General features: G+C 49.5%; 4 protein-coding genes across 4 annotated transcripts; 3 read left to right on the top strand and 1 right to left on the bottom strand.

The window, feature by feature from the left end:
• Window positions 1-588: 588 nt before the first annotated feature.
• Asppvi_002379 (transcription initiation factor IIA large subunit) lies at window positions 589-2,419 on the top strand (the record flags this gene model as incomplete). The annotated part of the gene is made up of 4 exons (XM_043298368.1): window positions 589-606; window positions 760-861; window positions 1,275-2,326; window positions 2,380-2,419. The coding sequence occupies 4 exons, from the start codon at window positions 589-591 to the stop codon at window positions 2,417-2,419; spliced, it is 1,212 nt and encodes a 403-aa protein (XP_043154303.1).
• Window positions 2,420-3,757: 1,338 nt separating this feature from the next.
• On the bottom strand, window positions 3,758-5,943 carry Asppvi_002378 (zinc-coordinating transcription factor SFP1; the record flags this gene model as incomplete). Its single annotated transcript, XM_043298367.1, has 3 exons — window positions 3,758-4,072; window positions 4,141-5,200; window positions 5,300-5,943. 3 exons carry the CDS (start codon window positions 5,941-5,943, stop codon window positions 3,758-3,760), a joined length of 2,019 nt encoding a protein of 672 aa, XP_043154302.1.
• Window positions 5,944-9,643: 3,700 nt separating this feature from the next.
• Window positions 9,644-11,940, top strand: dus3 (tRNA dihydrouridine synthase DUS3; the record flags this gene model as incomplete). Its single annotated transcript, XM_043298366.1, has 3 exons — window positions 9,644-9,837; window positions 9,894-11,798; window positions 11,859-11,940. The coding sequence occupies 3 exons, from the start codon at window positions 9,644-9,646 to the stop codon at window positions 11,938-11,940; spliced, it is 2,181 nt and encodes a 726-aa protein (XP_043154301.1).
• A 492-nt stretch (window positions 11,941-12,432) lies between these two features.
• On the top strand, window positions 12,433-13,373 carry Asppvi_002376 (putative BAP31 domain protein; the record flags this gene model as incomplete). Its single annotated transcript, XM_043298365.1, has 4 exons — window positions 12,433-12,453; window positions 12,619-12,753; window positions 12,808-12,911; window positions 12,995-13,373. 4 exons carry the CDS (start codon window positions 12,433-12,435, stop codon window positions 13,371-13,373), a joined length of 639 nt encoding a protein of 212 aa, XP_043154300.1.
• Window positions 13,374-13,874: the final 501 nt, after the last annotated feature.

Genomic DNA, 13,874 nt, shown 5'->3' with positions numbered 1-13,874 from the left:
GATGATGACTAGGTCACTCAATTCAAAGGAGACCGCTATTAGTTTAATTGCTCACTGCATCACTTTAAAAGTAGAGTTAGTGAATTATTATTCTACAGAGGATGAAGATGAAGTGAAGCATTCATCCCTCGCAGTTGTGGCCATGGTTCACTAGTTTGTGAGTGGGCGGAGATTACTAAGCACGCCGAGAGGAGGACGGATTTCGCCCGAAGAGAGCGACTTTGACCTCAACCAGAACCCTACAGTACGCTGCGTTGCCGTCTTTCTCTACCAGCTGATTCCCCACCACAGTGCAGATTTCTCGACATTTTCTGATCCTCAGATTCAGACTCACACCAGGAGCACTTACTATCCACAAGAACAATTTCATAACTTGGAGTTGCTTAGGTGTCATTAGCCGTTGGGGTTGACCGGTCGCATCTTGGCCGTGGCAACTGATCGTTGCTGCGACGGAGCTTCAGTTCTGATAGACCAGTGGAATACAACACCTTCCCTGCTGGACTTGCTAGTATAGAGAACAGGGAGAAACGAAACAAGAAGCTCTGATCTACGTCTTCTCATCCTTGAGTCACTCCTATCGCCGCAACCATGTCTAACCAGCAGGTGGTGAGTGCTATCTCCAAACAGCCCTACCTTACCTGACCTGGGAAACTTGGAGACCTTTGGTCTCGCCCTGTCCCTTGTTCTTCTCCTTCTCTCCGGTGATAATCTTCAGCCCATACTTTGTGAGGATGTTGGCTTATACCAGATGATGTGCAGGGCACGGTATTTGACCGTGTCATCCAGGAGGTCTGCGATGCTTCTCAGGTCGATTTCGAGGAAAGTGGTGTCGATCAGCAGACGCTATTAGACTTGCGAAAGGTGGGTTCAAGATATCTCTTCATTCTGTGATGTTTTTTTGATGGAAAACCATCATCATGCCCTTGATTCCCAGGGAGCGGTGTTCTGTCGTGATCGATCCCGGCCCAAGGCGGGGGTCCGAGGTTTGCGGGAGGCGGCGCTGCTTCCGGGGGAAACACCAGCTTTTGAGTCTCTTTATACCGCGCCGCTTTTACCCGCTGCTGTGGCCCGTTTTCGAGAGGGGCGCGGTTAGTCCGCCAAGGCCCGCGCCCACTTAACAGTTCACAGTAACGGCGCTATCTCCTCATCTAATCTTACTGTTTTATTCGTTTAGTTTATTTTACTTTATTTCATTGCATTGTCTATTTCTCTCTGATGCAGTTTCCATCGTTATTCTTTCTATGACATCTTACTAAGACTACATCCCAATATAGAGCTGGCAGAAAAAGCTCTCGTCGCTTGGTGTCGCCCACTTCCCTTGGGACCCTGCACCACCACAGCCCGCCCCTCCTCAGACTCAAAACCAAATACTCCCTCCTACTGCTCCTGTGCCTTCCAACGCTCCTCGACCTGCTCCACCGCCGCAGACACAGCAACAACATGTTCCGCCCCAACAACATCTTCCCCAGTCCCTACCGGGAACTGTACCTCCGATGCAAGCGCCTGCGCCCGCCCACATGGGACAGCAATCTCACATCAAGACCGAACCGGGCCTCAATGGGCAATCTGGAATGCCTCACATGAGCAACATGATGTCGGCTCCTTCCTCGAATCCTCAGTCGGCACGTGAACGTGCAGCCAATATGCTTCATCAAAGATACGGTGCCGCGGCAGCTAACTCGGTCAGTCAGTTGCAAGCGCAGTCTCACGCATCTATGGGAATGCCAGGACAGCAGCGTCCTCAGTACCCCGCACAGACGCCCAATGGACAAACGCCGGCGATTAAACAAGAGCCGAGCTATCCATCCGCCCCCCAACCCAATATGACCAATTCTCAGACAGATGGTGCAGGTGGCGATGCTTTATCAGATTGGAAAGCGGAGGTTGCACGGAGACGCGAGGCCGCAGAACGCCAGAACGGCGAGGGTGATCGACTTCTACGCGACCATTTGAGACAGCGCATGCTTCAGTTCGAGGGAGGTGGACTACTTATGCCTCTGGATGAGCGTCAATCCTCGTCATCAACATCGAGACGGGAACCTCACCTTACTGATGCCCACGCTGCTGTCGAAATCACGTCTATCGCGAACTCTGCGAAGTCTCAGGCGCAGTTTGATGGCCCTGGTGGCGATGATGACAGGGATGAAGACGACGAAGATGCCATCAATTCCGACCTCGACGATCCTGATGACCTGGTTGCCGAGGATCATGATGCTGAAGATTCTGTTGGACAGGTCATGCTCTGTACATATGATAAAGTGCAGCGCGTCAAGAACAAGTGGAAGTGTACTCTGAAGGATGGTATCTTAACCACAGGCGGCAAGGAGTAAGTTCCAAAAGCTTTAGTTTTGACCAAGGCGCAGACGCTGACTCAAATAGATACGTTTTCCACAAAGGTCAGGGCGAATTTGAATGGTGACCGTCGGCCAGCCTTCGAGTAAGCTTCCAATCTCGGAATGCGCACCTTTTCTTCTTCACCTGGAGCTCTATTTTCCTTTCACTTGAGACGTTGTAAAATTCATTTGCCAGAATGTCCCACATGATATCACAAAAGGGAGAAGGAACCCTGAGAGTTGGTCATGTTGAAATGACACACCCTGGACGGTACGGTGCAAGCGGAAATTGGCTGCTTTTATTTCTCCGGTGATCTCATTTTATGGAATTACGGCAGGATTCATCTATCTCACAATTTCTCCGTTGATTAAACTATACTGCGCTATTTCACCTGCTGTGCACGGCGCTTCTACTTGAGGATGGCTGTTTCTTGACTTTGTCTGTACTAGAATAGTCAATGCATCCAGGAATTCTGATGGTCTCGTTCTTCTCTTATGCCCATCAAACTAGTTTTGTGTAGAAATCACACCTTACGGCGGGTCAAGTCTAGTTTTACTATGCAGACGGAAGTATCGAGACGGACTCACCAGCTAGCCATAGTACCTTAGCGAGGAGCCATTTACAATTCCTTCAGTCGAGTATGTAGAGCGCGGAACAGAAAGCAGCTTGCTATTTTCAGAAACTTTTCCTGGTTAACCTAGTGCTACAACCAAAATCTCACTATGGGAATCAAGGAGCTGAGAAAAGAAAACTCTATCAAAAAGCAGACCAGAAGAAAACTCGCAGGACGGATAACGAGACTCCAACAACACCTCAAACAGATAACGGCGCAGAATGACAAGAAGCAGCAACAGCAATAACCAATCTGAAACCCCTATCTACAGAATCGACGCCATGTACCGAGACTTTTTTCTTTTGTTTCCAGGAATTCGACACCCGCACTTTGAAAGCCAGTCAAAGAAATGCTTGGAACAATCCGAACCCAGAATGATGTGCTCGACCCGCGTGAGGACAAAACCTAAAACAGCTGTATTGCCAATTTGTCGCCTAGGGCCAATGCATTCTTATCCTTCTCAACATGGCAAAGCAAGACCAAAAGCGAGTTTGAGCGAAAGAAGCACTGGTCGGCGTTCAGGAGGCCACAAAATCCGATATTTTCCTCACCAGGGACTGAGCCAGGACCCCTGATCAAAACAGGCCACGGGGAGTCTCCGAAGAGCAGGTCTATTAACAATCCATGACACGGCAGTCTTAAGGAACCGCTAGTCATTTGATTAGGACATGACGTTTCATACCAATATTAACTCCAAGCCACCGAATCGGTCATTAAATCGTATGTAGTGCAACGAGCGCTGTGATGTTCATCGAGTCAAATTAGCGTAGAGAGATAGAAGGATCGCTAATATCGCAGTGAGAAAGCACTTCATAGAAGACCTTCTTCACCGATACCGGGGAGGCCAGCCCCAGCCACATTGATGTTCTGCCCCTGCATAACACCTCCACCGAATGCCAGATTGCGACCTGCAGCAAGCTGGAAATCGGGGTTGCATGGCGGGGAATGGGATTTGTGGTACTTGAGACCGTTCAAGTTCTTGTAACGCTTCCCACAAACTTCGCAGCGGTATGGCTTCTCCTTTTCCATACCGAGGGTCCCGGGATATGGTGTTGATGTCTCTGGGTTCACGATTGAGAAAGTACCATCTGCGTTATCATGCAATTGTTGATTGTTGTGACCATGCTATAAGCAAAAGTATTAGCGACCAAAACTCCATACCAAACCGTAACTTTCCAGACAGAGTCACTTACAGCTTTGTGATACTTGAGACCATTCTGGTTCTTGTACGCCTTCTCACATCCAATGACAGGGCATCTGAAGGGCTTGGGCTCTTCATTGGGAAGCAAAGCTGTGGTGTCGGGGACACCTGCCAGCAGCTGTTGCTCCCGTATCCGTCGAGCGATTTCGCTGTTAGGACCGTACTGCGCTCCACTGAGCTTGAAGTGCGCATTGGAAGTATTGATCCCTCCGGTAGGGCTGAAGAGACGCTTCGCTGGTTCGTCAATGCACAGGTCCACCATGTCATTGTTACCAGCAAATCTGAACTGCGATTGACCCTGTAGCATAGCATTGTTCTGCATACCCAAGTCGCCGAAACCACCGATCACGCTTTCGTCGAGTTCTGCAGGAGTCCCAGGTGCCGAAGAATCCGGCGTGTTCCTGAACTGTGAATTCTGCAGGGGATTCGCCATGAGTGTTGGTGTGTTAACCGAGGAAACTGTAGGATTATTCTGCAATGAGAGTGGATGGCCAGACGGAACGGGCGTTCCAGGCTGGGAACCTTTGAAGCCCTGATGACTTGGAAGCATGGACAGATTGAGCTGGGGACCTCTCTGATTAGGATTCCCGAATCCACTTTGCGTGTTGTTCTGCGTCTGGGGCGAGAATAATTGTGAGGCTGTCGGATCGCTGTCACCCATAGCATCATCCAGCTCCATATCGTCGATAGTGTCGAGGTCAGAGTGTGGCTGGAGCGGCGGGTTCGGACTCAATTTTCGCTGCATATCCCCAACTCTGTCCGCTTGTAGACCTCGACTTTGGTTGTTCATTTGTTGGTTTTGTTGCTGCGCCATTGCAGCAGCAGCAAGCGCAGCTCGTCCATCAGTCTGGCTTGGACGATGACTCTGTTGAGGTGACTTCGTAGCATGCGCCTCTTCATAATGCTGCAACAGATCATGAAGAGTGGGGAGAGTGATGCCACAGCAGGAGAAATCCCGCATGAAGTTGGCTTCCAGTTTGGGCAAATAGGAAGAGGAATGGAAAGAGGGAGATTGTCCGAAAGCGAATGGCGAGGTTCCAGTCATAATGATACTAAGGAATGGGAATGTCAGCATGCTGCTCTCTGAAATCGGAGTTGTGCCGCAAAATCGCAAGAACCCCGCCAGAACACTACGAAAGACTGTCACTCACTCGTCACGTATCCAGCTTCCAACAGAGACACCACCCCAGCTCATACCACCGACCAAGCTTCCAGCGAGCGACTCCCGACGAGGCTTATCGCGATTAGACCCCGCCATGGAGATTGGTTTCGTTCCGTTGCCCCATTGTGCGGAGGCTGCGCTGAGAGAGTCCTTGCGGGGAGGCGGGGCCTTGAAGACATTGATGCCGATGCCACTGGGATGAGAAATGCTACCTGTGCGCTCACCAGTTCCAGCTCTCTGCAGGGCAGACGTAAGATTAGATGCCTGCTGTCCCGGAGGAGAAACTGAGGTCTGACGAGTGGCGATATCGATGGGTGCAGCTGTTCCTGTCATCTTGCCGAAGGTGAGGGGAGAGGATGAAAAGAGCGGGAAATCAAAGTCCTCTTTGAGCTGTGTTCGAAAATCTTGATGATCGTGGTGAGGTGAATGAGTGTCTTCGGTGTTCAGTGAATTTCCAGCCCACGGGCTACCCGAGTCCTTTTCCCTGTCCGGTTTGCGAGACGATACGCCAAACCCGAGGGGGGTGGTGACAGGTGTCGTATCCCGTGTAGAGTCGCGATCGTATTCTGCGATAGACGGAGAGTAATGAAGAGAAGGAGGAGAACTGAGAGTTTCCTCTGATGACCCGAGCATGAAGGAGCGATTCTCGAAGGCGATTTTGGCGGGATCACACAGGGTAGTCCACCCTCGGATGTCGTCCCGCTCTGGCTTACTGGGCCTGCGGAACCGCGACGGATTCGGGAAAAGTGGCGGGAGGTGGAATGCCCCCAAGGAAACAAGCCAGAGAAGTAGACAAATAATGCTACGAAGAAGTATTCGGACTGGATCAAAAAGGACGAAGGATACTATGATGGTAAGGATGATTGAGGGAGTCTGATGAAGTCCTACGATGGCCTTCCTCCAACAGTTATGGCTTGCCAGGGAGTAACAACTGGCAAACTGGAAGGATTTCGAGGACTAATAGTGTATTTAATCCTCGGTACGGTATGGATGGGGGGCAACGTCCTGGTATTTGCTCAAGTTTGGTACGTAACGTAAGCGCAGGACCTGTAAATTACGCGGGTCCAATGATTCATATTTGAGCCAATCTGAAACTACGGTGGGCAGGGCATGATCTGAGTGGTAGGATCGCAGGTTAATGAAGCCATGAATGGGCAGCCAAGGCTTCAGGGACACGGGGGGAAGCGCATGAACTTCGAATCATTTAAACCTTACTAGCTAGTCTAGGCATTCTTCTACGTAACCGAAAGATCCACAGAACTACGGATTGTACATCTGATTGATGGATCGTCGTCCTGCCAGCAAGTGGACCGTTAGACGCAGTATCGACGGTGGGCGGTGGAAGTTGGGAGATGCCCAGAAGCCCGAGGTACCCTAGATCATGTACTGTAATGTACTGGTATAGCTGCCAATCTTACAGCCATAACCAAAGTTACCTGATCTTCCAGTCTCCCACAACGTAATATCGCCCTAAGCTACGTTGTGCTTGCGACACTCGTACATCACTCTAGCACCATTGAACAGGCAGTGATCGTCAAGAGCGATAATGCAAGTTAGCAAGCAACTCAATTTCACTGCTCAGTCTGAGACGAGTTGACGACAATTGGACTACGAAGCACTACATAGTAGATAATGAATCATCCAGATAAGGCAATGAGGTAGCCGGAGCGTTCCGTGGTCCACGTAGAAGTACACAATTCGACTGATATAGATGCCGTATACCTGTAGACCGAGCACTGGGCTCCGTCGACGTTGCCCTTGGAGAACGTTGCTCCGAATGTGAGGTACATGGAAGTCATTGGGCATGCTGATTGATGTTGCCAAGTTGTGCAGCTTGTGCTCAATAACGAGCGATAAGTATTTGAGTGTCGTCGTCAGGTCTGGGAGACTCAAACTCGCCCAAGGCTCACGTTATCTTTCTTCCGTGCCTCACCTTGTTCTAATTGAGTATACGGGCCCAGGTGCTTCTGGCCATCTTGAGTTCAGGCGAATGGGTTCGAAACCTTGACAGAACGCTAGAGGTGTTCAGTCAAACGAGTGATGACTCCGTTGAAACCTTGTCCCCCCGCTCTAGCAACGTTTTGATGACATCAACGGATCATCAACAACATCATTGTCTGAAATGAATTACTCCGAGATAAATGATGATCTCGATACCTCTCGTATGGCGAGGATAAACTTTGGTTGCGCGTTATCTAGCGTTGAAGCCTTCAGCACATCACAAGGAGTCAACTCGAGACCCAGCTAGACTAATAATTGATCGATCAGTACGTGCGAGTGGCTGATAATCAGATCAGCCGTTCTATCTCAGCACTATCGATAAACTAGTCGCATTCATTCAATGCACGAGCGGTAGATGAATCATGAACGGTGAGCCGCCCCTAATCTTCTCTGGGGAAGTCTCCTGCATACGCCATACACTAAGGCAGGTATCTACTCCGTACAATACTGTGTTGGGTGCTAAGGTAGGTACATCTTGGTCKGCGCTAGAAACACAGCAGAAGAAATTAGCGGCTTCTTACCGACCGCCTTGGCCCTCGACAGACCTTCCCTCTCTAAACTTGGCAGCTACCACCTCCAGACGGTACAATGAAGGTAGGACCAAGACATGGTAAAACCTACATACCCATACATTAATATTCTATGACGGTATGTCGGATTAGGGGGCCGGCTTAGGGATCAAAGTAAGCTCTGTAGATTACTTAAAGTCGGAGCGTTGAGATAAGTCTCAGAAAGAGTCTCATAACTGGAGTAGCCTCAGGCGATGGTCTCTATGTCCACATGAACTTCAAGCAGCTATGGAGTACGGGACAACTGATAAGATTAAGAGAGTCTGTGGATGTATGTAGACTGAGACTGGCACGAAGGGTCCATTACTGGATTCACTGCAAACCAGTATGCAAAGGTCCCGAGGTATACCTGCACAGAGACAGGTGGATTCTGCCTTGTCCAGCCACGTGTTATCCTATCCAGACCTGATTGTCTGACTTTCGATTCATCAAAACCTTTTAAAGTGACACAGTATTTATGTTTTATCAGTTCATGTAGGTGAAGCAGAATACATGCTTGATGCAGGAGCGCGGAGTAACTATTGGACAGGAAGATCTCCAGAGTGAAGGTCTCTCAATCGCACTTGAACATCCATCACTTTGTTGCTGTGTAGCATTATATCAATCAAATCGTTAATGATTGTCCCTCGGTCCAATCGATGTCTCTGAGGCCTCTGAGTAACACTCTAAACTGCTAATCTCTGAACGTGTACCAGTCGGGAAGTCCCTAATATTCTACCTACGGACAGCACTGTACAGTATCATTTCCGAAATTGCTAAATAACGGGATCGGTGTACCTGCGTAGTCACAAAGTACTGACTGTTTCCTCGGGTCAACGGCCTACCCTAGCGATCTGAGAAGAATTTGGCTTGTGATAGGTAAGGCTGACAGTTTCACAGCAATAATTATTATTGATTCAAGGTACTATGAAACAGTGGGCTGTCTTATGTCTATGCCTTGCCTAAACCAGTCACTTATTCCGAAGTAGTAGGATGTAGAGATGTACGTACGAAATAATTGTTTCCTCCATAAATGCGTCAGCTTCAAGACCTAGTACTTGTCCACAGTCCCACGATTGATACCGGGTGAGCTTGATTCCATTATCAAACCATTGTACGACTACTCTCCGTTTCCTGCAGACGATCAGATCATATGACTTCCACAGAGGCACCGCTTGAACCTCTATCTCTCCGGAGCGATGAGCCCACTACCTATTATCATCGGCTAACTAGAGAGGCTAGTACTAGCCTAGGCAGTAGATAATTTGTTCTGGAAACATTCTAACCTTCGAACCAGAAGAATGTTGCCTCTTTTGTGGGTCCCTTAATAATCAGTGACCCGTTCGACCGGTACGTAAGTACCGAAGATCAATTTTCTGGTTCCAACGAAACAACCAGGGTGTATTGGACTTTGTAAGGTACTGGCAGTCATGTTAGGATAATGTATTTCTACTGGCTGACCGCCCTAAGAAACAACCCGACATTACTCCGTACCTCACCATAAATTGGAAATTCCAGATTGCCAGCCACCGAGGCTGCACCGCCTTCCAAGCTCAGACTGACCGCCTTTGGAACGCCACCTCAATCATGCAAACAATGCAAATTCTACTATCTCTGTCGTTTCTAACTGGAATTTTTTGTCTTCATGCAATTCGATAAGCCTTTCCAGCATAGGCTTGATTGGACTCGATAAGCTCAATTTGTGATCCAGAGCATCCTCGATCTGATCAATATTCGGCAGCGAGAAGGGAAGGCTGCGGACTTGGATTTCTAATTGTGCTAGGATGGAGCCCACCGTCCAGACACAACCAATGGCGGTCACACCCAAGCATGACCTCGAGAATGGTGCTTCGGCTGCTGCTAACAACGGAGAGCACCCGTCCAAGAAACAAAGATTGGAAAGCGCCTCTATCACCGAGCAGGAGGTCAGCGACGGCGCTCCCAAGCGTGTGAAGGGCGTAGCCCCAATCAAGGCTGAGTATGCATGAACAAAACTTCATTCTGTTGATACACCGTTATTCATGACTATAATAGGTTCATAGTTCAGAAATCCGCGCGATCCCAGCCCGTTGAAGAAAGCGCCGTCAGTCTAAGTGCCGACGATGCGGCCGAAGCCGCTCCCTACTGGGAACGAGATGGCGAACAAAGAGGAAAGAAAAAGGTCTCCGGCCAGAACAAGGGGCGCGATTTCGGAAGATCCGAAGATGCAAAAGGCCTTTGCCCGTCAAGAGCTTTCAGCCCGGAATTTTCGCCGAAGGAGTGCAAGTTCGGCGAGAAGTGCCGCTTTGAACATGATCTGCGAACGTACCTGAAGGAGCATAAGCGGGAAGACCTTACAACTTTTGGTGGCATCTGCCCGATATTCGACGCCAAAGGCAGATGCCCCTATGGGTTCAAATGTCGCCTTGTGGGCTCCCACATGACTGAGCGAGATACTGCTGATGGGAGAAAGGAGCTGATCCTACTCGAGGATGAGGAGCGCAAGAAGAAAGCCCGGCCGCTTGTTCCATATGCGTCAGAAGACGGCCTTGTGAATATTGTTTCAAACGAGGATAAGATTGCGGTAGCCCGGAGAAAGATAACGACTCCCAGATCTGACGCATACTTAACGTGGCTCGACAAGACATCGAAGGCACTGGAGAAGAACCTTCATGGTCGGCATTTGGAAGAGGGTGGAGCGGACGAAGAAGCTGGTGCTCAAACCAAGGATCAGGTTGAAGAGACCCGAGCAGCCTACGTCGAGCCGCCATTCTTACCCTCAGAAAAGCGACGCATCTACTTTGGCCCAGAGACTCCTGCCCTAGCGCCTTTAACGACACAGGGAAATCTTCCCTTCCGGAGGCTATGTATAGATTATGGCTGCCAATTTACGTATTCTGAAATGGCCATGGGCATGTCTTTGATTCAGGGCCAAAAATCAGAATGGGCGCTGATGAAAGCGCATGAGTCCGAAGCGCTTCCGCCCACAATCTCATCAACAGCCGATGTTGTGCAGGGTTATGACCACTCCAAGGATCTCAAATTCGGTGCTCAGATTGCAGCTAACAAGCCTTGGCACGCGATCAAAGCTACAGAGCTACTGGGGCGCCTGACCCCTAACCTGCGTGTCATTGACTTGAACTGCGGTTGTCCTATCGACCAAGTTTTTCGCGAAGGAGCGGGTTCCGCGCTTCTTGACCATCCCTCGAAACTGGAGAAGATGCTTCGTGGTATGAATGCTGTTTCGGAGACGATCCCGATCACAGTCAAGATTCGCACGGGAACAAGAGACAACTCTCCGAATGCCACGAAACTCATTGAACGTTTGGTTCTCGGAGGTCATGAATCCAGCATGTTGAATGTCGGCCCTCCTGGCGTTGCAGCCATTACCCTCCATGGACGTAGCAGACAGCAGCGATATACGAAGTCGGCGGATTGGAGCTACATCGCCGAATGTGCCGCACTTATCAAACGACTGAACGAGAAGACAGATGATGTCACGGATACTGTTCGAGAACCAGATGAACGTACGCTGCCAAACGGTGGCAAGGTCTTTTTCCTCGGAAATGGAGACTGTTATTCCCACCATGACTACGACGACCATATCAACAATGCCGGTGTGGATGCCGTCATGGTCGGTCGAGGAGCAATTATCAAGCCATGGGTCTTCGAGGAAATCCAGGCAGGTCAGTACCTCGATAAATCAGCTACCGAAAGATTGGCCATGGTCGAGAAATACGCCAAGTACGGCTTAGATACCTGGGGCTCGGATGAGCATGGCGTTGGCACAACGAGACGTTTCATGCTGGAATGGCTGAGCTTCACTTATCGCTATGTACCGATCGGACTGCTCGAGTACCTCCCCCCTCACATCCAAGACAGACCACCTTCGTGGAAGGGCAGAAATGAATTGGAAACCCTCCTGGGCAGTTCCAGTTACAAAGACTGGATCAAAATCACGTAAGTCGTCTCTGTGCTCAGGAACCCCTTATGAATACGATACTGATCAATCATTTCCAGGGAAATGTTCCTCGGTCCAGCACATAAAGATTTCAAATTCGAGCCGAAGCACAAGTCCAACGCCTACGAGCCGCAGGGTTGATGGGTGGTGCCACAGAAGTGTAGAAGACTAGACATAATTCATGGAAGACGTCATTTAAATGTACATACTTGGATGATGTGAAAAAAGTACATATTTATCATGCATCAAGCTGGACATCAAGGATTCACTAAACATATCCGCCCAAGGACGACCATCACGTGACCAATGGCAGATCCGAGCGGTGATGACGTCTTCCTCACACGGTCACGCCTCAAAAGCTGCAAAAAGACCACCTCAGCCTCCTCTTGCACTAGCATACGTAACATCATTCCTATTCCCTGCTTTCAAGAGCTTCAGGATTTGACCTTCACGTTTTGCTGGGTATAAATCTTTCCTTTGGCTCATTGCTGATACAGGCCTGAGACCCTTCCCAGCTTCTCTGACGCTTTGTTTATCCTCCTGAACCTTTCTCCCGAACGACTCCGTTGCAACCTTGGAAGTGCAGACAACTATCAAAATCCTCTAGACCGTTCTTACAACACACAAGCCAAAATGACTCTTTACTACAGCTTGGTACGTGCATTTTATCTTTGAAGCCCTGATCTTTCTCGCAACCTGAGCTATTGGGGCATATTGCAGCCCAAACCGTCCGGGTGGTTGCGGCGGCACCACTCAGCTACAATCCTCAAAACATTGAACCTTACAGGAATTGAGTTCTGTGCTGACTGGCCTCTCAAGGTCTTCTGCCTTTTGGTATTTGAGATGGCCGTCTTCATGGGCCTTATCATCCCGCTTCCTTTCACTGTCAAGCGGAAGCTGTTCACATTCATCTCTGAAAGTCCCTTAGTAGCAAAATTACAATATGGATTGAAGGTAACCTCTCGAATCCGAGAACCTGGGACGTACCGTTTTCTGATCTATGTCTAGATCACATTCATATTCATATTGATTCTGTTCATTGACAGTGTCAACCGCGTCTATCGTGTGCAATTGGAGCTCGCTTCCTTCACTAAGGACGGCAATGGGATGGGGTAAGCACACCAAGATCATTATCCTCCGCTTTTGATATTGTGACTGTTCTGACCATATGCGCAAATGCGTTTGTTATTAGTAGAGCGGCCGCACTTGGCACAGATCGCATGGAAGTCCAGGCTCGCAAGTTCTATTCCCAGCGTAACATGTACCTTTGCGGCTTCACTCTCTTCCTGTCTCTCATCCTCAACCGTACCTATACCATGATTCTCGAGGTCCTTCGCCTTGAGGACCGCGTCAAGCACCTTGAGGGCGACAAAAGGGCTGGCGGCAAGGACTCTGCCCGCCTCGCTCAGGCTGGTGATATCGGAGAGATTGCACGCCTTAGGAAGGAGATTGAGGCCAAGGACCTTGACATTGAGACCCTGAAGAAGCAGTGTGAGGGACTTACCCGTGAATACCACAGCTTGGGCGACAAGGTTGCTGGCACCACCAACAATGGCTCCAAGAAGGATCTGTGATTCGGAGGATTGCTTCGCGATGCGGAAGCTCCTTTGGTCGGACGTCAGGAGTCTGGTTGGGGATGGAAGGGTTGGTGGGTGAAATTGTGAGCGACGTTGGTTTGAGGAAGTGCTCATCCGCTAGAGGACGGGCTCAGCATGCTGGATTTGATCTATGCTGACTGATGGTGTGTTTATTGGAACTTGCGAAGAAATCGAGGTCGGATGGCGTATACTGTATCTTGTGTGACGGCTGTTGCCTGGTTATAGCGAAGCTTTTCACTTTTCGGACGATGTCATTGACTCGGTAGCATGATGTAATGAGCGTTCCATGAATCAGAGGTCATCCAAAGGTGGTCGTTGAACAGGTCTAAGCGTCTATATTTGAAGGGTTGGGTGCAACCGGTAGTGCGAAGACTCAGTTTACTGTCGCGAGAGCCGGATAGATCCCAGACCAGCCACTGTAATGGAGGAAATATGTGTATCGTAAACTGAGCAGCTTACTCTTTTGAACTTTCTTAG

This window comes from Aspergillus pseudoviridinutans, assembly GCF_018340605.1.
Source record: "Aspergillus pseudoviridinutans IFM 55266 DNA, scaffold_2, whole genome shotgun sequence".
NCBI lineage: Eukaryota > Fungi > Ascomycota > Eurotiomycetes > Eurotiales > Aspergillaceae > Aspergillus > Aspergillus pseudoviridinutans.
The sequence above is the reverse complement of the archived record's forward strand: the minus strand, read 5'-3'. Positions and strand labels throughout refer to the sequence as shown.